Source organism: Petaurus breviceps, unplaced genomic scaffold (assembly GCF_028583685.1).
Source record: "Petaurus breviceps papuanus isolate PSGF00001 unplaced genomic scaffold, PetGlider_PUasm1.0 90845, whole genome shotgun sequence".
Lineage (NCBI taxonomy): Eukaryota > Metazoa > Chordata > Mammalia > Diprotodontia > Petauridae > Petaurus > Petaurus breviceps.
The window spans coordinates 7,998,850-8,025,945 of NW_027187359.1; the positions used below are offsets into that span (position 1 = coordinate 7,998,850).

The 27,096-nt window shown below is 41.9% G+C and overlaps 2 protein-coding genes, 1 non-coding gene and 1 pseudogene across 7 annotated transcripts in view; 2 read left to right on the forward strand and 2 right to left on the reverse strand.

Moving 5' to 3' along the window:
* MPV17 (mitochondrial inner membrane protein MPV17) overlaps window positions 1-6,899 on the reverse strand; it is a 26,454-nt gene extending 19,555 nt beyond the window's left edge. Inside the window, exon 1 of the mRNA XM_069072077.1 lies at window positions 6,896-6,899. The gene's annotated coding sequence lies outside the window, so the exon portion shown is untranslated. The remainder of the gene's footprint in view (window positions 1-6,895) is intronic.
* GTF3C2 (general transcription factor IIIC subunit 2) overlaps window positions 1-9,562 on the reverse strand; it is a 13,084-nt gene extending 3,522 nt beyond the window's left edge. Inside the window, exons 1-13 of one of the 5 annotated variants that reach the window (XM_069072071.1) lie at window positions 8,533-9,539; window positions 6,906-7,006; window positions 6,157-6,440; window positions 5,387-5,744; window positions 4,561-4,852; window positions 4,219-4,313; window positions 3,926-4,003; window positions 3,688-3,786; window positions 2,489-2,716; window positions 2,170-2,281; window positions 1,796-1,904; window positions 1,014-1,039; window positions 695-824 (exon numbers count right to left, since the gene is read on the reverse strand). In XM_069072071.1, coding sequence (XP_068928172.1) covers window positions 695-824; window positions 1,014-1,039; window positions 1,796-1,904; window positions 2,170-2,281; window positions 2,489-2,716; window positions 3,688-3,786; window positions 3,926-4,003; window positions 4,219-4,313; window positions 4,561-4,852; window positions 5,387-5,744; window positions 6,157-6,421 — 1,792 coding nt within the window. In that variant the 5' untranslated portion in view covers window positions 6,422-6,440; window positions 6,906-7,006; window positions 8,533-9,539. The other 4 variants (XM_069072073.1, XM_069072072.1, XM_069072074.1 and 1 more) reach the window with 4 other exon arrangements.
* A 4-nt stretch (window positions 9,563-9,566) lies between these two features.
* On the forward strand, window positions 9,567-15,444 carry LOC138149137 (heterogeneous nuclear ribonucleoprotein H-like; annotated as a pseudogene).
* On the forward strand, window positions 13,287-13,390 carry LOC138149304 (U6 spliceosomal RNA). The gene has a single exon (XR_011165280.1). It is a non-coding gene; the product is annotated as a U6 spliceosomal RNA (small nuclear RNA).
* Window positions 15,445-27,096: the final 11,652 nt, after the last annotated feature.

Here is a 27,096-nt window from a genome sequence, read left to right on the forward strand (position 1 = left end):
AATGCTGACAAAGAAAGAAAATGACAAATGCTAGAGGTGTGGTGGGAAAATAGATACATTAATGCACTTGATGGAGCTGTAAAATTGTAGCTGTTCTGGAAAAAAATTTGGAACTAGGTAGTAGTACTGCCCCATACAGATCAAAGAAAGCAGAAAAGGATCCATCCATACAAAAACAGTTATAGCAACTCTTTTTTGTGATGGCAGAGAATTGGAAACTGGAAACCTATCTATAAATTTGGGAATGGCTGAACAAGTTATGCTATATTTATATGATGGGATACTGTTGTGTTATAAGAAATTATGAAGGGGATGGTTTCAGAGAAATTTGGAAAGCCTCTGATGAACTGATGCAGAATGAAAGAAGAAGAAAACAATGTATACAATAATACCATTATTGTAAAGATAAACAGTTTTGAAAGACTAAGGGATTTTGATAAACCCAATGACCAATTACAATTCCAGAGGTCTCAAGATGAAATATACTACCCACCTCTCAAAAGAGAGGTGATGGACTCACAGTACAGACTGAAACGTAGCTTTCTGGATACTTTGTTTTTGGTTTGTGTGGTAGTTTTGTTGGGGTTTTTTGGCAGGGGTAGGGAAGTGGGGAGTGGTGATGTTCAAGTGAGAAAATGCAGATATGAAAATAAAATAAGATCTAATTTAAAAACTTGTTTCTATGTCTACTTACCATCATAGAACCCAGCTGCCAGATGCTGATGGGGCCGAGTTGGCATCCAGGCAAGAGTGAAACACTGACCACACTCAGAGGGCTCCCCTGCTTGTACTGAGCCCACCTGAAGAGAGGCCACACACTGTACCTGTAAAGTCAGAGAAGATGGGGCTTAGTGACTTCTATGTCAGAAGCTCAGGGCAGGCTTTAGTCAGGACAGCATTGAAGTTACATTCAGAAAATGTAGCAAGCAAGCTGGCAAGAAAACCAATTTGAAGAAGGAAGGTTGGAGGTCAGATGAAGTATCAGTTAGAAAGAAATAGATTCCCTTACTCACCTTATAGATAGGAGGCTTGACAGCATCTGTGAGGAGAGAGACATGGTAAGGAATGGGAGACACTGGACTCCTTGGAGTCCTCCATAACCCATGGCTTCTATTTTTTATCCCTTATCTCCTTATAGCTGCTTCAGCTAAGACTTAGGCACCATTCCTTTACCCTCTACCTCTTTTCACAGGAGGGCAAAATAGCAAAAGTGGAGGGAACAAGAAGTGACAGGGTTTGAGGGGCAAACAAGAAACTAGACAAAATGTGGGACAGGAGCCCAGTGTATCCCCTTCACCAGCAACAACCCTTGCAGATGTTTTTTTTTTTGATCCAGACCCATGATTTCCCTCAGTTTCAGGAATTCCTAGTGAGGGGCTCTTTCTAACAATGCAGACGGACAATTGTTTTGCCATTTTAGTCTGGGCTAAGTGGGGCATTGAGAAGCAACTTGTCCAGGATCACAGAGTCAGTGTGAGACCCAGGAAGGACACTCTTTGGCTGTCTCTCCTCAGTAGATGCTTTACACAACTGATTAACCATGAAAGTGAGAGAAGGAAGACAATGAGAAAGTAGACAGTGGATCACAATTAGAATGTGCAGCCAACTACCAAGACAGTAAGTTAACATATATACAGTGGGAGATACACACAGACACACACACATCAGTATTTATGGATGGATGACCATATCTAAAGAACAGTAGGGGTACATGAGCCCTTATCAAGAACTATGGTTCCCTGTGCTTTGACTAATACCTCCCCAAGGGCCCTGAAATCCTTATTGTTCCCCTTACCTTCAGGCTGAAGGGCCAGAAGTTCCTCAGGGTGGGGTAGACTAATCAGTAGCACCTTCCCATCTGAACAGGCCAGAGCCAGGAGACCCAGCCGGGGCAGGAAAGGAGCCTATTGGATAAGGCCAGGGCAAGAGCCAAATCTTCAGACTTCTACCTTGTCCATCTCTGCCTCTATTTCCCTCTTGGAAAATGTCTATTTCTTGGCTGGTCTCCAATAGAATCCAGATTACCCCCATTCTTTCAAACAAGCCTCTTTCACTTCTACTTCCCACTACCACCCAACCCTGGGAGCTCTCAGGGCTCCTCTTGCAGACATCTTAGACTCCTCTTGGATCTAAATCCTATCCTCATTTCCTCCACAATTCAGAAAGTACCTTTCTTGGGGTGCTGGGCAACTCCCAGCCTCCACTAGGGCAGAACTTGAGGTCCCAGATGCACCCATGATCACAAGCAATGCCATAGACAAGGTGGGCCTTATTGCTTGGGCTGGAAGGAGAAGATTATGAAATAGGGAGAATGAAGGGAAAGTATCCTGGCCAACATATCACAGTCAACGAAGCAGAAACTTGTCTTTTATGGGTGGCTTCTTCCCCCTTCCCTCTAACACAGTATTCTGCGGCTTTTCCAGTCCCCCTGTACTCTATCCCCATTCCAGTCTGCTCTCCTCTTGCAGGGTTCCCAGCCCCACCTCACCAGCTTTCTTGCTGCAGTGTCCCAAGGTCCCAGAGCTGTAGAAGCCCAGGGCCTTCATGAGGCCGGCTCAGTGAATGGGTTTCATTCATGCTGGGGCTGCAGAACAGTGCCACATACTGGGAAGCAACTGCACCTTCAGGTACTGGGCACCATTCTAGTGCCCAGAGTGGTCCCCCTGTGAAGAAGGACACATCCCATCGCTCTGGATGTGGTGCCAGTGAGCTAAACCTACAGGAAAAGACAAAGTTGTGTCCTTAGATAGGATTAGGGAAGAAAGGGATATAGACTAGTTTTGATTCAAACTGAGGTCACTGAAACTGAGATTATTCATCAGGAAATGAGGAAAGTCTAACACAATAAAAAATTAAAGCATGTATATTCATTCATCCAACACCTTACTTCTCCTACTTCCCAATTCTAATCATATTCTAATCTACCGTGTTTCCCCGATAATAAGACACTGTCTTATTAATTTTTTTGGACAGAAAAAACACCAGAGGGCTTATTTTCAGGGGAGGGCTTTTTTTAATGAACATTGACAGCAATTTTAATAAACAGGTAAATGTGAACAAAAAAATGTACCTTTATTCAATAAGCAAATCACTGGGGAAGAACAGGATGACCCGCTCACTGCTGCAGCTCTGATTGGATGCAGCTCAGAGCGCTGCGTGCGTTTCACCCGGGGGGGCGGGGAGGGGGGGACAGTGCATACAGAGGGTACCGTAATGTAGCGTGTAGCGCAGGGGATCACCTTCACTACAGTAGCAATCTCAATAGGGCTTATTTTCGGGGGAGGGCTTATTTTAGAGGAATCTTACACAGTAAGGGGAGGGCTTATTTTCTGGATAGGTCTTATTATCGGGGAAACACGGTATCATCAATAATGAATCTTGAGCCTACCATAGACTTAGATAATTTGACATGGCTCCTAGAGTTCTGAACTACAAGGTACTCAGCGTTTGGTTGCTCCAGGTATAGCAAAGAACAAACCCTGACTTGTGTTGGCCCTAGAGCCACCACACTCTTCTATAACCCTGGGGCCACATATGACCCCCACCCCTAGGACTAGAATGACAGTCCTTTCCTAGGGAGGAAAAGAAGAACAATTTGTCACTACATTTCTATTTGCTACTTTTCAGTCCTTATCCTATGGGTACCTAGCAGAAACGGAAGCTGACTCTACAGCTGACCCCTCTTACCTATTTATCCTATAGAGAGTGCTGTCCTCAGGAAGACCTTCCCGTTGCACAGAGAAAAGAGGAGACCTCAGCTCCTGAGGCAAGTATGATGCTGCTTCACTGGAGGAAGACAAAGGGAACAATGAGTCTTCATTATGTCCCCGCTAGTTTGAGCCCTCCCATTTTCCTTCTGTAATTTTCTAGACTTTCCTTTTCTTCCTGTGACTTCCTTAGCTTAAAGGACACCACTTGGGCTTACCTTTCAGATAGTAAGTGCCACTTCATGGCTGAAGGGATCCATTCAGGGAACTCCCAGTGTGAATGATTTTGCTCTCGGCTAAGAGGACAGGAGAAAGGGTTACCAAGAGAAGAAAGAGTAGAATCAAGGTCCAGAGTTTTCCCTTTCAGTCACTACCATCATTATAACCTCATTGAGGTGTGATTTTTTCTTCACTTCCTTGTGGTCCATTTTCTATTTTAAATCTCTCAGTTTCCCCCTCTAAAATACTCCCTTTACCACATGCTGTCCCCTTGCCATCCTCAGGGTCTCACAGGGTCTTGGTGAGGTTGAGGCTTTTCCAAACAGGAGCCATGATAGAATTTGGGAGCCCATTGGGGGCCAGTCCCCGGCATTGTGGTTTCTGTTTCTGAAAGATTAAAGGGAGATATTTTCATAAGCCTCAATTTCCTAGTAATCTCCTTCTCCCATTGGGCCCACTCAGCTTCCTGCCTGCCAATCACCCACTCACTTATTTATTTGTCCTGCCTCTTTGCTTTTTTAACTTATTCCCGTTATTTTTTGTGAAATTATCCTTCTGGTACTCTGCTGCCCCTGGTCATCCTGACAGCTATAGCTCTGATCCCCGTTAATCTCCTATTGCCCTTTCAGGTTACCCCTGAGGCAGCCCCACGAAGGCCACTCCCCCGAAGTGCTGTAAGCTCCAGGTCAGATGAACTCTCACTCGGGGCTTCACTTTCTTCTTCCCCTTCTTCAATCTCAGCCTGAAGTACAAAGTCTGCATCCCGTGCTGAATCATCTTCTTCTTCTTCTCCATGCCAGGCTGTCCGCCGACGGCCCTGGCCCCGTTTAGGTTGGCTACCTAACTCAGGGTTCTCAGGACAAGAGACTGGGGCAGGCAATGCTGAAGAGAGCTCTTCAGCCAATTCTTGAAGGTATAGAAGTGCCCTGTGGAACAGAATCAGGTTAGGGGCCATGGAAGAGGATCAGAGATCACAACAGGGTAAAGAAGCCAAAAGAGGAAGGGAGAAAGGTAGAGTTGGGAACAGAATGAAGAAAGGTATGGGCAGGGGAAAATCTGTTCATTCTATATTGTGTTCCCACCCAGATCAAGACATGGGAGAACTTTAGTGGAATGAAGTTAAGAATGGAAGTTATAAAAAAGAAACTGCCTAGACACAACTAAGAACAAGAAACTAATAAAGGGGTAGCCATGTATATGCTGAACACAGGGAATCTCAACCCTTAAACTTCTGCCTTTAGTCTTAACACAGACCAGAAGCTTACCCAAATCCTTTCTGGTCTTCTGGAATTACCCCAAAACAGCCTATTTCAAATGAGATAATAATTGTAAAGTGCTTAGCACAGTGCCTAGCACACAGTAAATGCTACATAAATGTTACCTATTATTCTTTCTCACATCAGGCAAATTACTCCTACTGTACTCCATCATTTCCCCCAACTCAGCCCCACAATTCTCACACTTTAGCAGCCCGCCGGCGGGGTCGTGCCCCTGGTGGGGCCTCCGGGTTCTCAGGGGGACTTTGTGGAGGTGGGGGTTCAGGCTGCTCTAGCCCCTTTGACAATTTCATCAACAGCAGCTCAGCTTTTGACTTTCGACCTCGCTTCTTAGGGATAGTAGTAGGTGGAGGGCCAGATTGATCCAGGGAACCAGATCCCAGGGTCCCTGATGGAGGGTTGGCCTGCAGTAAGGTAGATGGGCAGTCACCCTTAGCCCCCACTCCACCCTTCTTTGGGCCTCTTCGAGTCCGAACACCTTTTTTCTTGCCAGTCTTTGGAGCCTTCACCTTTGAGATCTCTGGAATCCCTGAAGGAACATCTATAGAAAAAGAGGAGAGGCTGTGGACAATGAGCCAGGCCTCAGAGCCTCTCCACCCATGCCCAGGCCTTGATCCTGGTAGACTTTCCCTGAGATACAAAGAGGAAAGAAAAAAAAACATACTCTAAATCAGGGGTGAGGAACCTGAAGCCCCACAGCCACATGTGGCCTTCTAGGACCTTGGTGTGTCGCCTTTTGACTGAATCCAAGCTTTACAGAATAAATCCTTTTATTAAGGGGATTTGTTCTGTGAAGTTGGGATCCAGTCAAAGAGCCACACTTGAGGACCTAGAAGGTCACATGTGACCTCAAGGCCACAGGTTCCCCATCCTTGCTCTAGGTCTATAAAAGATCTTAAATTTAGTTTTGTTTTTCACCACGAGGTGAGGAAATGGAGGGACTGGCTCCATACCTTGCCCTTCAGATTTGGAGACATTTTCCTGTTCTGGGCAAGTATCCAGGTAGCTTTGTTTACTGGAGGGATCCTCAAGGCCAAGAGAGACTGAAGGCATCATTATGGAACTATCCCCACATGTTGTCTTAGCCCCATATGTTGGGGCCTCAGAGACAAATTGGTCTGGTACTTCTTTTCTAGGAGACTCCATCACAGTAGTTTCCCCCAGGGGATTGGCCCCTCCCAGTGTAACGCAGCCGACCCCTAGGGCATCCATCAGCATTACTCTTCAGTGGATACACCTGCACATATAGATGTGTATAAGTCAACCAAAGAAGCCAACTCCTTGAGTGCTGTTATTAACTTTGATACCCTAACTCTACGTCTACACACCCCTTCATCCTCCAGTCAAGCTTCTTCACCTTCCACCATAGTCAGCAGACTGAAATGGACAAGTTCAGTCTTTCAGGGAAGAACTAACACATAGTTAGAATCCAGCTATTAAAACCCTTGTGAGATTAACATTTCACTCCAGAATGAATTCCACAGGGTATATTGTAGCATTGCTACCTGTGTCTATTGCCAACCTAGACCTTGGATTCAGAGGGCATTTATGTCAGGTTTCTTATTATTTGCCTATATACCACCACCTATAATATGGGCATTTAAGGATTTTGAGTGAAGGTGCTACCAGTTCATGGTGAAGAGGAGGGTTTTGGCTGTTCGTTCCTATAACACCAACTGAGTTGTCAGAGGACCCCATGTACCTTTTTGTGCCTATACTCAGAATGTATTTGTCCACCAAGCATGCAAGAAGCCCAGGCCAGGAAATACAGCACCTACTATGTGCCAGGCATTGTGATAAGATCTGGGGATACAAAGACAAAAGTGAGACAGTCCCCCTACTCAAGAAATGTACACTCTCACAGGAGACTATAACACAGTTAAACCAAAAATATATACAAAATAGATTATCTCCCTCACAGCCAACTCACTCTCTCCACTCATGCCACAACCACCTCATTATGACCCTCATCATCTCACCTGGATTATGAATAACCTAACTCATCTCCCTGTATCCTGCCTCTCCCCACCTAAATCCATTCAGTTACCAAACTGATATTCATAAAGCACAAATTTGCTCGTCACATTACTTCCCTAGTTCAAGTAACTTCAGTGGTTTCCTATTACTTCAGAGATAAAATACATATTTTCATGTCTGGCATTTAAAGATCTTCACAATTTGGTTCCAGCTTATCTTTTTGGGCGTGATTATATATAAACTTCCCCATATAAACTGTACATTTTAGCCAAACTAGGCTACCTCCTGTTCCTAGACTTTGCCAGTTCATGCACTACCTTTGAGCCTCAGCACAGGGTGTCTTCCATACTTGTAATACTCTCCCTCTGATGGGGCTAATGGAGCAATGGGAACCCTAAAAAAAAAAAGGGTCCTTGACCGTTCCCGCATATTCCAGCAGCCTAGATATCTGGCATTTGCCTGAGGCATCCAGCCCAATCCAGTCAATAATCCATTCAACTGTCCTTTCACTGTTATCCCTGACTCAGTCCAGCTCTTCATTTCTGTTACCTCTAGACCACTCACTGCTACTTGCCACTCCTAGATCACATCAAGATCTTCTCACAGTCTTTTTCCCTATAAAAGTATCAGTCTTGTCCTTATCAAATGTGCACACTCACTAGGAATCTTACCCACCCCAACAGGTGTCTTAATAAACTCAGACTTGGACTGAAAGAAGACTTGAGTGGTCAAATTCTTTCAAGGCAGACCCCGATCCTGTACCCTTGCATTTTGGGGTTCTCAGCACCCCTAGACCACAATACCTCCTCATTCTGCCTCTTGGAAACCCTAGCTTCTTTCAAAATTCAGCAGTCACTTCCTTTAAAAAAAAAAAAACTTTCCTGATTCCTCTCCAAATTAGTTTGTCTTTATTTGGTACCTATTTTACATTTTTATGTACAACCTGTACACTCCCTCCCACCCCCAAGATGATTGTAAGCTTTTTTTTTTTTTTTGGAGAGAAGGCAAGGCAATTGGGGTTAAGTGACTTGCCCAAGGTCACACAGCTAGTAAGTGTTAAGTGTCTGAGGCCAGATTTGATCTCAGGCCCTCCTGACTCCAGGGCCAGTGCTCTATTCACTGCACCACCTAGCTGCCCTGATTGTAAGCCTCTTGAGGGCAAGGACTGTTTCATTAAGGCACCCAAGAGTATTGATAGAATGGTAGTGGACAGAGTGTTGGGTTTGGACTGAGGAATACACTAGTTCAAATCTGGCTTTAGAAGCTTCCTAGTTGTGTGACTTTGGGCAAGTCACTTAACCTGTTTGTCTCAGTTTCTTCAACAGCAAAATGGTGATAATAATAGCACCTACCTCCCAGGAATGTTGTGAGGATCAAATGTGATATTTGTAAAGCCCCTGGCACAGAGCAGACGCAATGTAAGTGCTAGCTGTCATTATTTTTGTCTCTTTTATCTAGCACCATGAAGCTGGTGGTGAACTGCATATAGCATGGGACCTGGAATCAGCACCACCCCTCCCCCCCCCACTCTACCTCAGTTTATTCATATGTAAAATGGGGGCAGCTACTCTCCAGGGTTGTGAGTTACATGAGATATTTATAAGTTACTAGCTATTAAATTACATCACAGGCACTTGATAAATGCCTGCTGACGAATTTGTTCCAGATGACGGAGAACACTGGGACCACTAGGTAGCCCAACCTAAGACTGAGGAAAGTTAGGCTAGAGGCCGGCCGGCAGCAAACTTGCCGTGGGTCCCCGGAAGGGCCACTTCCCCTTTCTGAGCCTCTACCAAAGGAAGGAGTAGGACTAGAAGACCTCTCGGAGCCCTTGAAGGCCTCAATCTAAGATCCTGGCTCGGTCACCCCATTTGTCAAAAGGCCCGGTTGGAAGGGATGGGTCCCTGGGCCCCGTTAGTTCGGGGAGGCTCCGAGAGAGAAGCGAGGCCCGCGAAGCACCGCTCCGATCCCACCGGGCCCCAGCGGGGTACAGGAGGGGAGGCACGTCACGGGTCAGGGGTCAGAGGCCGCGCGGTGCGGATCCCGAGGGACGGGCGCGCGCCGCGGCGGCGTTACCACCGAAAGACCAGGGGGCGGGAGCGACAGTGCCCGTGGAGGTGGGGAGAGGGGTGAGGGGGAGGCCGGTGTTATTCCTGGCAAGCGGAGCAGGGGGGGAGACATCATTTCCCCCCTAAAAGGGAGAGGCGGGGAGCATGAGGCGCTGTCCTCGGGCCGCGCGGAGACTGATGCCGTACACTCACCAACCACCGAAACCCGACCGGAAGTCCAAGTTCGAAGATGGCGCGGCCTGGACCACCCTGGTCGCGGACGGATGACGCAGGAGGACGCAGCCACGTCTTGTTACTACAGGTACCTCGGGACACTTTGGATTCTGCCGTAGATTCCCAGAGCTCCTATTTCTGATTGGTTATTAGGGGGATGGGGTGGAGTCAACCTCAGATCAAAGGGCATGACTTGTATCCTGGACTCCATTAGTGAGTGTGGCTAAACCTTTATGGATTCCTCTTTTCAATTCATCTTAGCCTCCTTTGGAAAGGTCGTCTGGGAACTGTAACCTTTTGGGGGGCTGGGTGTGTGGAGAGTATTGCACATGCGCACTGCCCTTCTCCACCTTGCAGGGATCTGCCCTACGAAGTGCTTATTCTTTTTCCCCTTTATTCACGTCTCTCCTAACTGAATGTGTCTTCTATCCAGACACTGGTCCCGAGAGTGGCGGTTGCTGGGGCACGAGCAGGAGTAGAAGGGGGAAGGAAGTTACACACAAGGGGGCTCCAGGGTCGGATTTGGTGGGAAGGCACAGAAAGCCTTCGAAGGTGGGAGCAGCTGCTGAAAGATAAGGCATGAGGCCCTGCCTGCTGGAGCGTCTGGCGAGCAGGATGCAGAGTGAGCAGGGAGGAGGTAGCCGGAGATGGGTCGAAACATCCAGTGCTGCATGTCGGGGAGGGTCCAGCGAGGAAAGCGCCCAAGGTCAGCAGCCCTGGGGCTGTGAGAGACATTTGCTTGGGTCAATGGCACCTAGCTGCTTCTCCAGTTTCTCTGCTGGGAACCCATAATCTTTATCTCTCAACAGAAAACCACTTATCTTCTTCCCTGATACCTATGAAAGTTGCCTTACAAACTTTCTTGTCCTTACTTATTACTTCCAGTTTAGAATTTTTTTTTTAAAGCAATCGGGGTTAAGTAACTTGCTCAAGGTTACACTGTCAGTTATTTCTGGGTGTGGTGCTGAGTATCTGAGCCTGAATTTGATCCAGGTCATCCCGACACTGGAGCTGGTGCTCTTATTCGCTGTGCTACCTGGTCACCCCACAGTTTAGAATTTTTAAACAAAATACCTTTAATTCTGACCCTGCTTATTATGCATAACCAGAAAGGGATGGAGATCTAAATTACTAAGGTTTTATAAACTCAGTTTAAGGGTTTGCAAGAACGAACTGGGAGTTTATTGCTATGTATTTAAGAGATGAGTGTTTATTAGGTGTTTGAATGAGTGCCCCAAAAGAATAAGAGGGAAACATCTCCAGGAAGACACCCTAGGTAGGCAGGATTGAGAAGCAACAGGGTGTACAGCTATTTTCCAAATCCACAAAGACAGGAGGGCTGTAAAAGAAAGGAAGTGAATTGGCTAGACAGAACTGCCCTTTTGCTAGGAACTGGAAGGAATTCCATTGACGTTCCCTGCCTTGCTCGACAGTTCCACCTGGTGGTTAATTAGCCTTTCTTGCTAGTATCTGGAACTTGAATTTTTTTTTTTACTTTTTGGGGGGCATATGCAATGGTGACACTGAATATACTCCACTTGAGAAACTTTTTTCTTTTTTTCCTATCCTCTTGTTTTTGAGCATTAAAGTATTTATGCACTGAACTTGTTTTCTTTTTCTGATTTTTTTGGGGGAGGGGGAAGGTAGGGCAATTGGGGTTAAGTGACTTGCCCAAGGTCACACGGCTAGTTTATTATGGTAAGTGTCTGAGGCAGGATTTGAACTCAGGTCCTCCTGACTCCAGGGCTGGTACTCTATTCACTGTGCCACCTAGCTGCCCCTGTTCTGAATTTTTCAAAGAAATTATTTAGTTTCAATCTTTAATTTTGGTTTTGCTATTTTGTTTTCAGTTTTGCTACTTTAAATTCCATTTTTTCCGTTTAAGTAACCTTCTTTGGTGATCTTCTAGCAAGCAACCAAATGCATTTATTAAATGCTTATAAATGCAAAGTACCTGATTTACTGCTACTAATTGTTGCATTAAACATGTTCTGATAAGAATGTGTATTTCGATAGCTTTTGATTTATTAGATGTGATACCAGTTGGTTTATGAATGAAGTTGTTCTTGCTATCAAATTACTACTAATTTCATACTTGCTTTACTGTTTATTTGCTAAATATCCTTCATGTTTAGTACTTGAACATTATTAGTTTGTTGAATACTACCATCTTAGATCAATCTCTCAAACAGATGGGGTCTTATTTGATCAAAATATATTGTAATGTTATAGAAGTGGAAATGCAAAGGGTCTCCCAATTTTAGTAGTGCACCCAAAACATAATAACATAGGCATTGTAAAATTATTTAAAAGAAGTGTGGAATGTTGAGAGATGTGATTTGCAAGGTTAAGTCAATCACTCAGTACTCTGTAAATTATTTGATCATTTTAAAAGACTTTAATGTTCTAACAGTAGTATACAGCAACTAGTCTCCAAAATTCCTCTTGAGTTGGTCAAGATTGTAAAGGCCACGTTGAATAAAGGGAATGTGACAGAAAGGGAAATGAGAGTACTTAAGCCAGAAAGAGAAAGCTCTCTTGTGGTCTGGACCAAAAAGAGATACTTTGTGATAGAGAAACCTGACCCATGGGGAAGGCAAAGCTAGAATATCTCAGCCAGAAAGAACTCCAAGCTAAAGGTAGGGCTGACGTTAGATATCTTATAGCAGAGGATGGTGGTGGCCTAAATAATCTTTCTTGGAGAGGAACTTTATTCTCTTGGAGAATGGACATGGGAAGCTTAGATTACCTCTGAGAATCATTACAGAATTTGACAAGGATATGAGTTAGAAAAGAAGAACAGGACTGGCTTTTGGATCCTATAAGGCCCAATGACAACAAACCTGGGATCCCATAGTAAACCTATTTGCAAAGACTAGAGTGATCTGTTGGTTGTTGATTTGTGTATAAATTGGGTTTTAAGTGAGGCAGAGTTGCACAAAGTCATTGATCTCATTCTCTCCTCCAGTGTCATCACAGTCCAGTGGCAGGACAGAATCAAGATGACTGGTGATGGCTCAAGATGCAGTGGATGACCTTGGGGTCTTTGTTGTCTAACCAAGTTCCAAGCGCTCCTCAGCACCTGCTTCAGCTGCCTTCATGGCCATTGGAACAAACCATTCTCCTCTGCACATTCCACCAAAGGAAGTCTTCACATGCTTGTGGTAGACACCCCCCTAACTCACCAATAGGTTTAAGACCCCTTGATTACCCTCAACTTGGTTTAGTCCGTCTGCTGAAATAGTTTACCAGGGTGTGGCCACTACGTATGTAACAGCTTCTTGGACCCACAGGTGACAGTTGAGTGGAACAGGTGGATGGACACCAAAGGTAGATAACAGCCCTGAAAAGGGCTCAGCAGCCATCACAGCAGAGATAACAGCCCTCTCTGAACACACCCTACACCCCCCTGTTGGTGGTTAGACACCATTGCAAGTGTTTGCCACATTCATCAAATCCACAATTGATCAAAGAAGAAAATCCCCTCTGAGTTTGTAATTGATGTGAATGTTCAATTATAGAGACTGATACAGAAGCAGTCTAGCCTGAGGAAACAAATGAGGCACATCTGCAGAAGTTTGATAGATAAAATGCTGATAAAGAGAGAAAATGCTGTCTAGTAGATATTTACCTCCTATAGTTTTCACCAGATGTCAACCAGTTGGTAGAAACAGTATGCAAGGTGGAGCATAAGTATAAAGCTAATAGCACATGCCTTGGGAAGACTCAGCCTTGCTCAGGATCATTTTTTTGTAAATGGGCCACAGAAGCAAAGTAAAGGTACTATACTACAAATTCAACAGTAGGTGCCACTAAGAAATCTAGTGACAGTACTTGCACATATACTAAAACTGGAACAATACAGAGAAGATTAGCATGACCCCTGTGCAAGGATGACATGCAAATTCATGAAGTGTTCCGTATTTTTGTCCTGCTCAGCCAATGAAGTCTAGTAGTTCTTCTTGAAATGCAAAATTCAAAATGGGCCATCAGGCACTTGTTTCATCTATACCTGAGAAGACAGACCAAGTGGAGAAGCATTTGTTGAATTTGAATCAGAAGATAAAGTCAAATTGGCACCAAAAAAAAAAAACAGAGAAACTATGGGACACAGATATGTTGAAGTATTCAAGTCAAAGAATATTGAAATGGATTTGGGTTTTGAAGCATATTGGTCCAAATAGTCCTGATACTGTCAATGATGGCTTTGTGTGCCTTAGAGAACTCCCATTTAGCTGTGGCCAGGAAGAAATTGTTCAGTTTTTTTTCAGGGTTGGAAATTGTGCCAAATGGGATAATGTTGCCACTGGACATCCAGGGGAGGAGTATGGGGGAGGTCTTCATGGAGGTTGCTTCACAGGAATTGCTGAAAAGCCTGTAAATAAACACAGGGAAAGAATGGGGTATAAGTGCATTGAAATCTGCAGGAGCAACTAGGCAGAAGCTCATACTAATTATGATCTTCCTCAAAAGCTGATAACTACACATCAGCCAGGTCTTTATGACAAGCCTGTGACTGGCAGAAGCTATAACAACATTGGTACAGGAGCTGGGTTTGAAAAAAATAAGGTGTGGTGCCTATGGTGGAGAGTATGTAGGCTAAGATTATTACAGTGACTATAATGGGTCAGATAAGAGGTGGAAGAGACCTCAATTACTGTTTTTCAGGAATTTCTGATCATAGATATGGAAATAGTGGGTCCACTTTCCAGAGTACAACAGGCCATTGTATGCACATGAAAGAATTACTTCATAGAACCCTGTTCATGTACTCATTCAAATTGGACCTGATGGCAGAATGGCTGGAGAAGCAGATGTTGAACTTGATACTCATCAAGATGCTGTGGCAGCAATGTCAAAAGACAAAGCAAATATACAACACAGATCTGTAGAACTCTTCCTGCATTCTACAGCAGAAGTAAGCAGTGGTACTTAGGGTAGTCAAATGCTAAAAGGCATAGGTGTGTCAAAGCAGTCCAGTTATAGTGACCTAGCTAGCTAGCAGCGAAATTAGGGGTGTGGAGGAGGCTATGGTGGTCAAAGAGCATAAGCAGATACAACAAAATTTTACAGGGCAACTCCAGTGATTTTCAGTCAAACATTGTGTAAGGGGCCAAGGAGAAACGAACAGCAGCTTCTATAGTAGTGGGAGTCATGTATCTATGGGAGTGAATATAATGAAGGGATATCTGGCATGTCCAATATGAGTGGTGGATAGGGAATGTAATCCTGATCTCTGACTCCTGGTCAACATATTTTTTAAAGAAAAAAACAGGGCAGCTAGGTGGCACAATGAATAGAGCATTGGCCCTGGAGTCAGGAGGACCTGAGTTCGGATCCAGCCTCAGACACTTGACACACTTACTAGCTGTGTGACTTTGGGCAGGTCACTTAACCCCAATTGCCCTCCAAAAAGCAAAAAAAAAAGTTAATAGTCTTATAATACACATTTGTGTATGCCTACTGTAAGTAAAATCAGGATTATTTTTAAAACTTCAGTATTTTTGAACACATTCATCTAGGATATAATAACCAAGTTGAGTAAAAACTATAATTGTTAAACAATTCAGCTTTTCTCAAGGTATTTATGTTGTAGGAGTGTACTTAAGTAGTAAGTATATTTAAAGTAGTTTGAATTATGTTAATTGTTGCTCTTATACAACATTACATGGAACACTGAGTTGCATATTGAGAGACTTTTCTGAAACAAATATAGGAATTGTGTCTGTGATTCAGGAGTGAAACATTTGGCATGTGTGTTCTAGTTTACTTAATTTGCTATTCTGTAAGGTGTGCATGTTTAAGCTTTTTTTTTAAATTAATGGGGATAGTTTTGAGATGCAATATAGGTACTTTAGGATTTTGGTCTTGGTGTTTGTATTAAATTCTGAGACCTTGATTTAAATATTTCATTGTATTATGATTTCCTTTTAGGTGTATTTTACTAAGTGAAACTTATTAAATAAATTTTCCTTTCAAAAACCTGGCGGGAGAGGGGGGTTTGAGAAAGAAATCTAGTCACACATGGAACTATAGACAAAATCATTCTATGGTAATGGGACAAAAGAATAGATATCATAATAGCCTGATATATGGATGTTGTCTATCAGAAGACTGTTAGAGGGGGCAGCTAGGTGGAGCAGTGAATAGAGCACCAGTCCTGGAGTCGGGAGGACCTGAGTTCAAATCTGGCCTCAGACACTTGACACAATTATTAGCTGTGTGACTTTGGGCAAGTCACTTAACCCCAATTGCCCTCAAAAAAAAAAAAAGACTATTAGAAAGGTGGAGGGACCATCTCCAGTTGTCCTGATGCATATCTGGCCACTGGACCAAGGTGGCTCCAGAGGAGAAAGTGAGACTGGTGTCTTTGACAACTCTCCCTCATTTAAATCCAGTTCACTTGCATGTTATGGCATCACCTCCATGATGGCATGATCCTCTTCAAGAACGAGGATGAACAGAAAGGCAGAACTACTTTTGTTAGAACACCATAGAAGAAGACCATATGCAGATTAGATAAATTTAAGAGGACAATGTAGCTTTGCTAATGTAAGTGTTGAAGTTTGCACGACCAACCTTAGGAAATGGAGATAGTGCTAGGGAAAGAGGTTGTTTCAGGTCCAAAAAGTAGTAAGCATTACCTTATCATTTACTCATTATGAGTCTATTCCACCTGGACTCAGACCACTCTGCCCCCAATCCCCAAAAGAGGTGATATTGAAGATTAAAGATCTAGGATGCACGGCTTTCTCAGCAATGGAATGCAAGTGACCATTACATTCCATTCATTATATAAAAAATATTTGAGAAAATGACTATTACAGCCTTTGAAAGGGCTTAGACTTTGAGAACTGAGTGACAAAAGCTACCCATATCTGGGATATGTCAAGGTTAATTTGAAATTTTCCAAGGAAATTGTTGATGTCAATAGGACAACGAACACCACAGCTCTGGCCACCATCTAGCAATGGAGTATAAGCACTGATTGGGTCCAGTTCCAATCAATTTAGCAAGATGCTGCAAATGAAAAGCAAGGATTCAATACCTGCATACTTTGACCACCCACAAAGCTCATGCAGAAGTCAACAGAAAAATAGAGGCAAGTGATGACAATGAACATCACAATGGCTTTTTAGTTTCAGAAGTGGATCATAAGAAACTTGACTTTGTTATTCTCCACTGCCAGAAATGAATTTGAAGTTCAGCAATAACACAAGTGTGTTCTCACCACATAAGTAGGTTGTGGGATGTACCTAAGAGCAATCCACAGGATTCAACTTATTGACTCCTGACCATTTCAGAAACAATCTGGGAAGATTCCTGTATCTTTGATGGATGACCTCTGAGATAGGAACAATATCCTTGCTAAGCAATAGTCTCTTTGTTAACTGTTGAATGACCTACAAATGTCTCTGCCAGGGGTCTTAATCAAATCCAACCTATTACAACTGATCTTAAAGATGCATTGCTCAGTAACATCATCAGAGTCTGTGTGCTTCCCTTGTTGTTGTGGAATAGAAGAAAAATAGGAAAAAGTGAATTGTGTAGTCTACTGTTGTGTGCCCTTCACTCTTGAACAGGACCATGACATCAGGAAGATGATGCCATGACTTGTAGTTGAATTTAAGTGAGGGAGGGCTGTCCAAGGTCACCAACCTCACTTTTTCCTCAAGAGTCTTCTAGGTCCAGTGGCAAGATGTAGATCAAGACAACTGGAAATGGCTCCTCATGTAAACTACTAGACTTTGGGTAAAAGAATCAGAGTAGGCCAGTACATCATACTGTCCAAGATACACATTAGGCAGTCAATAGTTCTTAGTGGTACATTAATGATAATAACTAGTGGTTATGCAGTGCTTTAAGTTTTGCAAAACACTTTACAAATATTATCTCGTTTTATCCTCCCAACAACCTTGGGAGATAGGTACAATAGGTTATACAATATCTCAGATTCATATGACAAAGGGAGACAGAGAAGATAATTTTTCCAAATGTATTTTACAAGTTTGATCACATATCCCAAAACATCTTGGTTCCTGCCACTTTCCAACAACTAATGAAGAAAGTCCTTGTAGACATGATAGTGTAGTGTAGTGTACCCAGATATAGTGTATTAGTGATAGTGTAGCCAAATGACCCCAGTGTCTTTAGAAATATGCTGGGAAAATGTGAGGAAAGACAGCTTAAGGTGTTATATTAACTAGACTCTAGTTAAGAAGTAGAGCTTCTTAAACTTTTTTCCACTTATGACCCCTTCAGTGCTCCTTAAACTAGGTCTCACTGCACTAGAGAAAGTTGGTCTGAAGCTGTCAATTGGAAAGTGCTAGTATTTCAACACCTCCAAATTATGGGTCTATGTGGATCACGTCTCAATAAAATGTGAATGCTGAACCTTAGAAGATAGAAACATACCTGAATTGTCCACACCCACAAAACCTTTGAGATATAAAGAGGTTTTTTTTCAGAACTTGATGGCTATCATTGAAAATTTGTTTTTTTTTAAGTGCTACTGTAGAACCATTAAAGATGGTAAGGTGACAGGAAGCAATAGATCCCATCTCTCTTACACAACTATCCAAAAAGACCCAAATGGAAGTCTTCTAGCACCTTAGGACCAGGGCTGGAGCTACAGCTATGTGTCCAGGATAGGGAGCATGGACAAAGGATGAGCCTGCAGGTCTAGCACTGTAATTATAGACCAAAGTCTTGGGGTGGTAAGGTACACTGATCCAGGTTGGTGCTCTGTGTACTGGGGCAGCTCCAATCTTGAAGCTATATTTCCCTGACCTCAAACTAGGATCATAAAGCCTTCTAGGAAGTGGTCCAGGGCTAATATGGCCAGCAACTATCTGCTGTAGTTCTCACAAGGGGCAAGTTGCAGTTGTGTTGCCCAGGCTCTGAACCAGAATCCGGATCCTGCAAAGCTTAAAATTTAGGGTTAGGGTTAGGTTTAGGATTAGAGTTAGGGTTAAGATTTAGAAGGTAGCATTCATACCATGCCTTTGATTAGACATTTTAGGTACTAAATATTTGCATCTTCTTGGCTTAAGCTGTCCTAAAATCTTTAAAGAACATAATGTTTAGTCCCCAGAGGAAATAGCAGCAGGACCCCAGGAAAGATGGATCAAGATTGAACAAGACCCTGTCCTTTCCTCCAGAGGTGCCTAGAGACCAGCTTTGACATAAAGTCCCAATTCAGGAAGTATAACTGGAGAAATGAGTAAACAAAAGAAGACATTTATAATGAAATATTATGGGTCCATGGATTCCTAAGACACAAACCCAGAAGAAAAGAAAAACAACAGAGCATCTATAAACAAAGCCTCTAACAAAAAAAATGCAGCTTGACCACAAGATCAGCTAGAATTCCTGGAAGAAATGAAGCAAGAATTTAATAATGATAATACAAGTGGAATGAGAGCTCTAGAGGAAATAATTTGGGGAAAAAACAACACTAAAGGAAAGACATAGAAAGTAAATAAACAGTTTGATACAGGAGGAATAAAACCTTACTGAAGTAACATCATAAAGATGAAAATGAACCAAATGAAAATCATTGACTAGGAGGGCGGAGCCAAGATGGCAGAGTAAAAGCAGGATCTCCATGTGGCTCTAGCTCCAACCACCTCCAATACATGTTTAAAAAATGCCTCTAAACAAATTTTAGAGCTACAGAACCCACAAAGTAACAGAAACAAATCTCCCACTGAAGGCAGCCTGGCAGACTGACAGGAAGGGCCTATCACACAAGGCTGGGAGCCAAGTGCAGTCTCATGTGAACCACATGGTTCTGGGACCAAGTGACCATTCAGGGGGTATTCACTCTTGCTTTCACCTGCTTGGATCTGGATCATGGTGTTGGGTGGTGGTCCTGGGGTGTGTGGTCAGTGTGCCAGAGCTTGTGGGGGCTGCAGGGAGGGTGTGCCCTCCTAATAGCCCCAGCAGCTGTGAAAACCCCAGTGAGTTGGGATGAAGCTCTCTCTATTCTGAAATCAGAATTCTACCATAGCAAAGAGCTCAAAACTCAAGTAATTGACTGACAACATGACCAAGCAGAGGAATGCAATCTGACCATAGATTCCTTTTTTGGGGACAAAAAGGATCAAAGCATGGAATGGGAGAAAGACAACAAAGTCAGAACTCCTGCATCAAAAGCTCCCAAGAAAAACATGAATTGGTTACAAGCCATGGAGGAGCTCAAGAAAGATTTTGAAAATCAAGTAAAAGAAGTGGAGGAAAAATTGGGAAGAGAAATGAGAATGATGCAAGAAAATCATGAAAAGTGAGTCAACAGTCTGACTGAAAAAAAAATAACACCTTTGACAGGGTCAAAGGAAAAAACAAAATAAGTGTGGGGGGGCAGGATAGGATGGAGGGAATTATAGTTAGTCTTTCACAATAAAACTACTAAGGAAATGTTTTGTGTAGCTACACATGTACAACCTATATTGAATTGCCTATCTTCCCAGTGGGGGGTGGGTGAGGAAGGAACATTTGACTAACTCAAATGGCAAAAGAGGCCCAAAAAGCCAATGAGAAGAATGCCTTAAAAAGCTGAATTTGCCAGATGGAAATGGAATTTCAAAAACTCACTGAAGAGAATAATTCCTTCAAAATTAGATTGGAGCAAATGGAAGTTAATGACTTTATGAGAAATCAAGATAAAAAAGATCCAAACAAATGAGAAAATAGAAGGCAATGTGAAATGCCTCCTTGGAAAAACCACTAACCTGGAAAATAGATCCAGGAGAGATAATTTAAAAATTACCGGACCACCTGAAAGCCATGATCAAAAAAAGAGCCTAGACACCATCTTTCAAGAAATTATTGGGGTGGCCAGGTAGCACAGAGAGTAAGAGCACCAGCTCCAGTGTCGGGATGACCTGGGGATCAAATCCCAGGTATTGAGTATTGTGGAAACAATCAGAATAACACAAGACCTAGCAGCTTCTACATTAAGGAATCAAATGGCTTGGAATATAATATTCCAGAGTTCAAAAGAACTAGGATTAAAACCAAGAATCACCTACCCAGCAAAACCGAGTATAATGCTTTCAAGCATTCTTGATGATAAAAACCAGAGCTGAATAGAAAATTTGGCTTTCAAATACAAGAAGCATGAGAAGGTAAACAGGAAAAAGAAATCGTAAGGAATTTATAAAAGTTGAACTATTTATATTGCTACATGGAAAAATAATAATTGTAACTCATAAGACTTTTCTCAGTGTGAGGATAGTTGATGGGTATATATATGTATACATACAATATATGTATGTATAGGAGGGTGTATGTGTGTATAAATTTATATGTATGTACATGTATACATAAAGGGCACAGGATGAGTTGAATATGAAGGGATGATATATAAAAAATAAAATTAAAAGGTGGGAGAGGAATATATTGGGGAAAGGAGAAAGGGAGAGATAGATTAGGGTAAATTATCATATAAAAGAGGCCAGAGAAAACTGTTACAATGGAGGGGAAGAGCAGGAAGGTGAAAGGAAATGGGTCAACCTTACTCTCATTAAATTTGGCTTAAGGAGGGAATAACATACACATTCAATTGGGTATCTTTCTCTACAGGAAAGTAGGGGGGAGGGAATAAGAGGGTGGATGATAGAAGGGAGGGCAGATTGGGAGAGGGGATAGTCAGAAACAAACACTTTTGAAAAGGGACAGGGTCAAAGGAGAAAATAGAATAAGTGGGGAGCAGGACAAAATGGAGGGAATTATAGTCTTTCACAATATAACTACTATGGAAATGTTTTATGTAACTACACCTGTACAACCTATATTGAATTGCCTATCTTCCCAGTGGGGGGTGGGTGAGAAAGGAAGAAGGGAAAAAAAATCTGGAACTCAAAGTTTTAAAAACAAATGTTCAAAAAAATTGTTTTTTACATGCAACTGGGAAATAAGATATACAGGCACTGGGGTATAGAAATCCATCTTGCCCTTCTAGAAAGTTGGGGTGGGGTGGGGGAGGATATAAAAGAACAGATTAGGGGAAGGGGTATTCAGTGGGCTTGGTATTTTGGAGTCGGGGTAGGGGAAAGACAGGGAGAAAATATGTAACTCAAAATTTTGTGGAAATGAATGTTGAAAACTAAAAATATATAAATATGTTGGGGAAAAAATAATTGAGTATAAGAAACAAGAAATATACCAAAATCAAAAGACTTTTACAAAAGAAGAAAATGTAAGATATTTCCTATAAAAAGCAGCTTATCAGGAAAACTGATAACAGAGAAAAACAATCTAAGAATCATTGGACTACCTGAAAGCCAAAACCAAAAAGAAAGCCTGGATACCATCTTTCAAGAAATTATGAATGAGAAGGAAGTGGAAAATTGGGAAAGAATTTTTACAAGCAATGTCTCTGATAAAGGCCTCATTTCTAAAACATACAGAGAATTGAGTCAAATCTATAAGAATACAAGTCATTCCCCAATTGATAAATGGTCAAAGGATATGTTTTCAGAGGAAGAAATTAAATATATCTATAACCATATGAAAAAATGTTCTAAATCACTAATGATTAGAGAAATGCAAATCAAAACAACTCTTAGGTACCACATCTCACCAGTCAGTTTGGATAAGATGACAAAACAGGAAAATGACAAATGCTGGAGAGGATGTGGGCAAATTGGAACACTAATGCATTGTTGGTGGAGTTGTGAACTGATTCGACCATTCTGGAGAGCAATCTGGAACTATGCTGAAAGGGCTATAAGTAATTTCATACCCTTTGACCCAGCAATACCACTTCTAGGGTTGTATCCCAAAGAGATCATAGAAGTGGGAGGAAGACCCATATGTACAAAAATATTTATAGCAGCTCTTTTTGTGGTGGCAAAGAATTGGAAATTAAAGGGATGCCCATCAATTGGGTTGTGGTATATGAATGTAATGGAATACTATTGTGCTATAAGAAATGAGGAGCAGAAGGACTTCATATTTACCTGGAGAGGCTTATACAAACTGAGTGAGAAGAGCAGAACCAGGAGAAATTTGTACACAATTACAAACACAACATATGTGTGACAACCAACTTTGATAGACTCGACTCTTCTCAGCAATGCAGGGTTATAAGTCAACTCCAAAAGACTCATGATGGAGAGATGTCTACATTCAGAGAAAGAACTAGAAAAAACAGTTTAAATGCAGATTGAAGCAAACTACTTGCTCTCTGTCTTTTTCTTTGGTTTTGTTTCCTCTTTCCCATTGTTCATTCCATCTGATACAATCCTTCTTTGTAACCTGACTAATGGCTAATGTGAAACTATCTGCAGATCCTATACTTTATTGTATGCTGCCATGGGGGGAGGGGAGAGAGAAAATTTGAAACTCAAGGAATTGAGGAGTTTAATCTTGTAAACTAAAAGTAAACAAATAAATTAATAAAGACCAAAAAAATTTTTTTTTTAAATTATGAATGAGGGGCGGCCAGGTAGCACAGCGAGTAAGAGCACCGGCTCCAGTATTGAGAAGACCTGGAGATCGAATCCTGGGCTCAGACACTTAGCACCCACCCAGAAACACCTGGCCATGTAACCTTGAGCAAGTTACTTAACCCCCATTGCTTAGGGGCGGCCAGGTGGCTCAGCGAGTAAGAGCACTGGCTCCAGTGTCAGAATGACCTGGATCAAATCTGGGCTCAGATACTCAGCACCACACCCAGAAATAATAACTGGCCGTGTAACCTTGAGCAAGTTACTTAACCCCGATTGCTTTTAAAAAAAAAAATATGAATGAAAATTGCCTAGACCTATTAGAACTAAAGGTCAAGGTGAAAATTGAAAAAAACTCATCAAAGTCAATTCATCAAAGAAACACCCAGAAGGATATACCAAAATCTAGAGCTTCCAGATCAAATTAAAAATACCATTTAACACCCATAAAGAAAGAGTTCAAGACCCAAAGAGCCCCAGTCAAGATTTCAGAATATTTGACAGTTACCATAATAAAGGAGAGAAGAGTTTGGAACATGATATTCCCAAAAAGATAAAATTCAAGGTCCAAACAGTGATCAAGTGGGGTTTGGCCTTGGACCTAATGTTGGCCAATCAGAGCGAGAGTTATTTGTGTTTAAGGCACGGACCTTAAGAAAGAATTCTAGCCTGTAAACCCCAAGATATCTTGCAATGTTTCTATAGGGAAAAAGAAAGAGAGCTAAATTGACCAACTGGCCAGTTCCAGTTGGGTACCCAGTGGGACTCACTACTTCTCCTACTCCTCCCTACTACTTCTCACAATGAATGGAAATAGCATTTGTTTCTGTTTTGACCAGAAACCCTGAAGGTCTTCCTCTCTCAGTTTGATTTTTTTTTTCTGGACTAGATTAAAGAGGTCATTATTCTCCTCATTTTTTTTTTTTTTACCTAGCCTTAATCACTGAATGGCTGTTGCCTCAGTGAAACTGAGATCTGCTAAAGACCTTAGCTTTAAGACACTAAGATCTTACACCCCATCTGAGGCAATCTCCAGTAGTCCTGATGTGTATCTGGCCACTGGACACAGATGGCTTTGGAGGAGAAAGTGAGGTTGGTGACTTTGCACAGCCCTCCCTCACTTAAATCCAATTCAGTTGTATGTCATGGCATGACTTCCATGATGTCATGGTCCTCTTCAAGAACAAAGAACAAAAATAACAAAATTCAAGGTTTACAACCAAGAATAACTTATCCAGAAAAAAAGTTATTTGTAGTCCTATGAGGATAAATGGAAATCTTTAATGAAATAGAAGACTTCTAAGACCTTGGTGAAAAGCCCAGAGCTGAATAGAAATTTTGAAATACAAACACATATTCAAGAGAAATATAAAACAGTAAATACATTTGAACAATTGAAAGGGACTATACAAGGATGAAGACAGCTGGGTAGTGCAATGGATAGAGCACTAGGCCTAGAATCAAGAAGATCTGAGTTCAAATCCAACCTCAGACACTAGCTGTGTGGCCCTGAGCAAGTCACTTAACCCCTATTTATCTCAGGTCCTCATCTGTAAAATGGGGTCACATTGAAGAAGAAAATGGCATATGACTTCAGTATTTTTGCCAAGAAAACCCCATAGACAAAGTCCATGGGGTCACATAGAATCAGATAGTATGGAACAACTGAATAACAATAGCAACAATACAAGGATAAAGAATCTACATTCTAAACAAATGTCCCCTCAGAATCCTAATATCATCAAGGGGTCATAGAGGGAATTAAATAAGTCAGAGACCTTGAGTACTTTGTTATGTTTTCATGATCTTTAGAGAATAATATAAGGGCAGGAAATAGGCATACACTAGGGAAGAGAAGAGGTTGGAAGGGAATGGGACTTAATATGTTACATAACCAGGTTATGCAAGAAGACTAAAAATATGAGGGAAGGATTGGAAAGAGTGGGGCACTAGCTATCACTTGAACCTTACCTTCATCTAAACTATAAAAAGGATATATATACAGTCTAAATAAAAAGTTATCTTAAAAGGACAGCACTAGCAGTTGGGGGACTAGGAAAGGCTTTCTGTAAAAGGTGGGACTTGAAATAAGTCTTGAAGGAAGCCAGGGAATTCAAAAGTCAATAAAGGAGAACTTTTCAGGCCTGGAGGTTACTTGGGGCAACATGTGCAAACATACAGTCAGGAAATGTAATACCATGTATTAAAAATACGGCCCACTAGTAATAGTGACACAAATAGCACAGACTCACTAGGAATCTTGCCTACTCCAACCAGTGTTTTAATAAACTACGTGGACTGAAAGAAAGCTTGAGTGGTTGAATTCTTTCAAGGCAGCCCTGCACCCTTTACCCTTTTATTTCAGGGTTTCCAAGACCCCTAGACTACAAAAAGAGGACTGAAGGTCAAAATGATAAACTCCCCCCCAAAGTTTTCTTTTATAGAAGGCTCAGAATTTTTGAGGTAATCCTTCATTTTTCATCAGTGGCTCTGCTGAGTTTTGACTCTAGAAACATCACACCCTGTGACAGGCACCCCCTGGTGCCTTTTCTCTTTCAGCTTCTTTTTGTATATAGTCCCCCCTCACTAAATTGTAAGCTTATTGGGGTCAGGCTCTTTTTCTTATTTGTATGTTCAGCACTTAACACAGTGCCTGACATGTAGCAATAAATATTTATCAACTATTGACTAAGGACCTACTAAGGTCCCATCAAGTAGCTAGATTGTAGAGTATGTGGGAAGGGGTGAAGTGGAACAAGGCTATAAATGTGGGAAAGGACCAAGATGTGAAAGATTTAAAATGCCAATTAGATCCTGGAAATAATAGGAGCCACTGGAATTTATTGAGGAAAGAGGTGACATGGTTAGACTTGAACTTCAGAAGATCACTGGCAGCTGACTGGAGGATAGATTAGAGTGGGAAGAGACTTGAGGCAAGGAGACCAATTAGAGAATACTTGGAATATCAGAACAAGTTATAAGTACCACATTGTAAAATGGTCATTGCAAGCTAAAGTCATGAAGAGTATGGCCAGGAGAGTGGGAACACTTCAAACCATGGGGGATTGATTGAAGGAATTAGAAATGCTTAGGATGCATGAAAAAAAAAAGATTTAGGAGACACACCATTATCTTCAAATATGTAAAGATATTTATGTGAAAGAGGCATGAGACCTAGTTTACTATAACATTCCCATTATAAATTATAAACATAACATCTTTATTTCAGCAAATCATTTAGCAAATTCTGTCTTGCTATTCTTGTGTAGAAAATACAAAGGTCTAAGTTCAGAACTGAATTCAGGGGGCAGCTAGGTGGTACAGTGAATAGAGCACCGGCCCTGGAGTCAGAAGGACCTGAGTTCAAATCTGATCTTGGACACTTGGACCTTGGGCAAGTCACTTAACCCCAAATGCCCTGCCTTCCCCCCATCTAAAAGCAAAAGCAAAAAAATTAATCAGTCAGTTGAATCTCACTTTCATCTAAACTATACAAAGGAGAGTAAAATATACACACAGTTTGATGTAGAAATATATCATTTCAATGGAGAAACTGTAGGCAACTGGGAGGAGTAGGGGAGGGAACAAGGAGAAGTATAGTTAAGGAAGAAACTAATCACAAGCTGTAGGGTTCAAATTGGAAAAAAGTCCAAAAATACAGTAATAAGTAAAAAGCCATAAAAACTTAAACTCTGTGAAAGGTGGAAGCCTGAATATGGTGACCTGTTTACATATTGTAACTTAGATATTACATCATAACTTAGCTACTGAGTCAAAACAAGGTACTATGACCTATGGAAGCCAAAACAAGAATATCATGACCAATAAACAAACTTATGTTTGGCATAACATTGACTTAACTCCCAAACTCATTACTAAGCAGAAAACCAAAAATATCTGCCAATCAGTGGAGATGCACTCTCTAGTCCCTCCTGTCTTTGTCTGTTTTCTATAATTGCCATAGGGATTTGGGAGTTCTGCAGCAGGGGATCCACAAAACTGTTTGGCAGTCACTCCAGATTGCCCCTGTTTGCAAGTATTCACGATGATTAATTACACTACTACCTATAATCAGTATGAAGATACTTGGCTTCCTCCTTTGGTATTTAAAAGAACACCTCATGATTATGGGAGAGGTACAGGGTTCCTCAGCCAGGGGAATCCCAGACCTTACACAGGT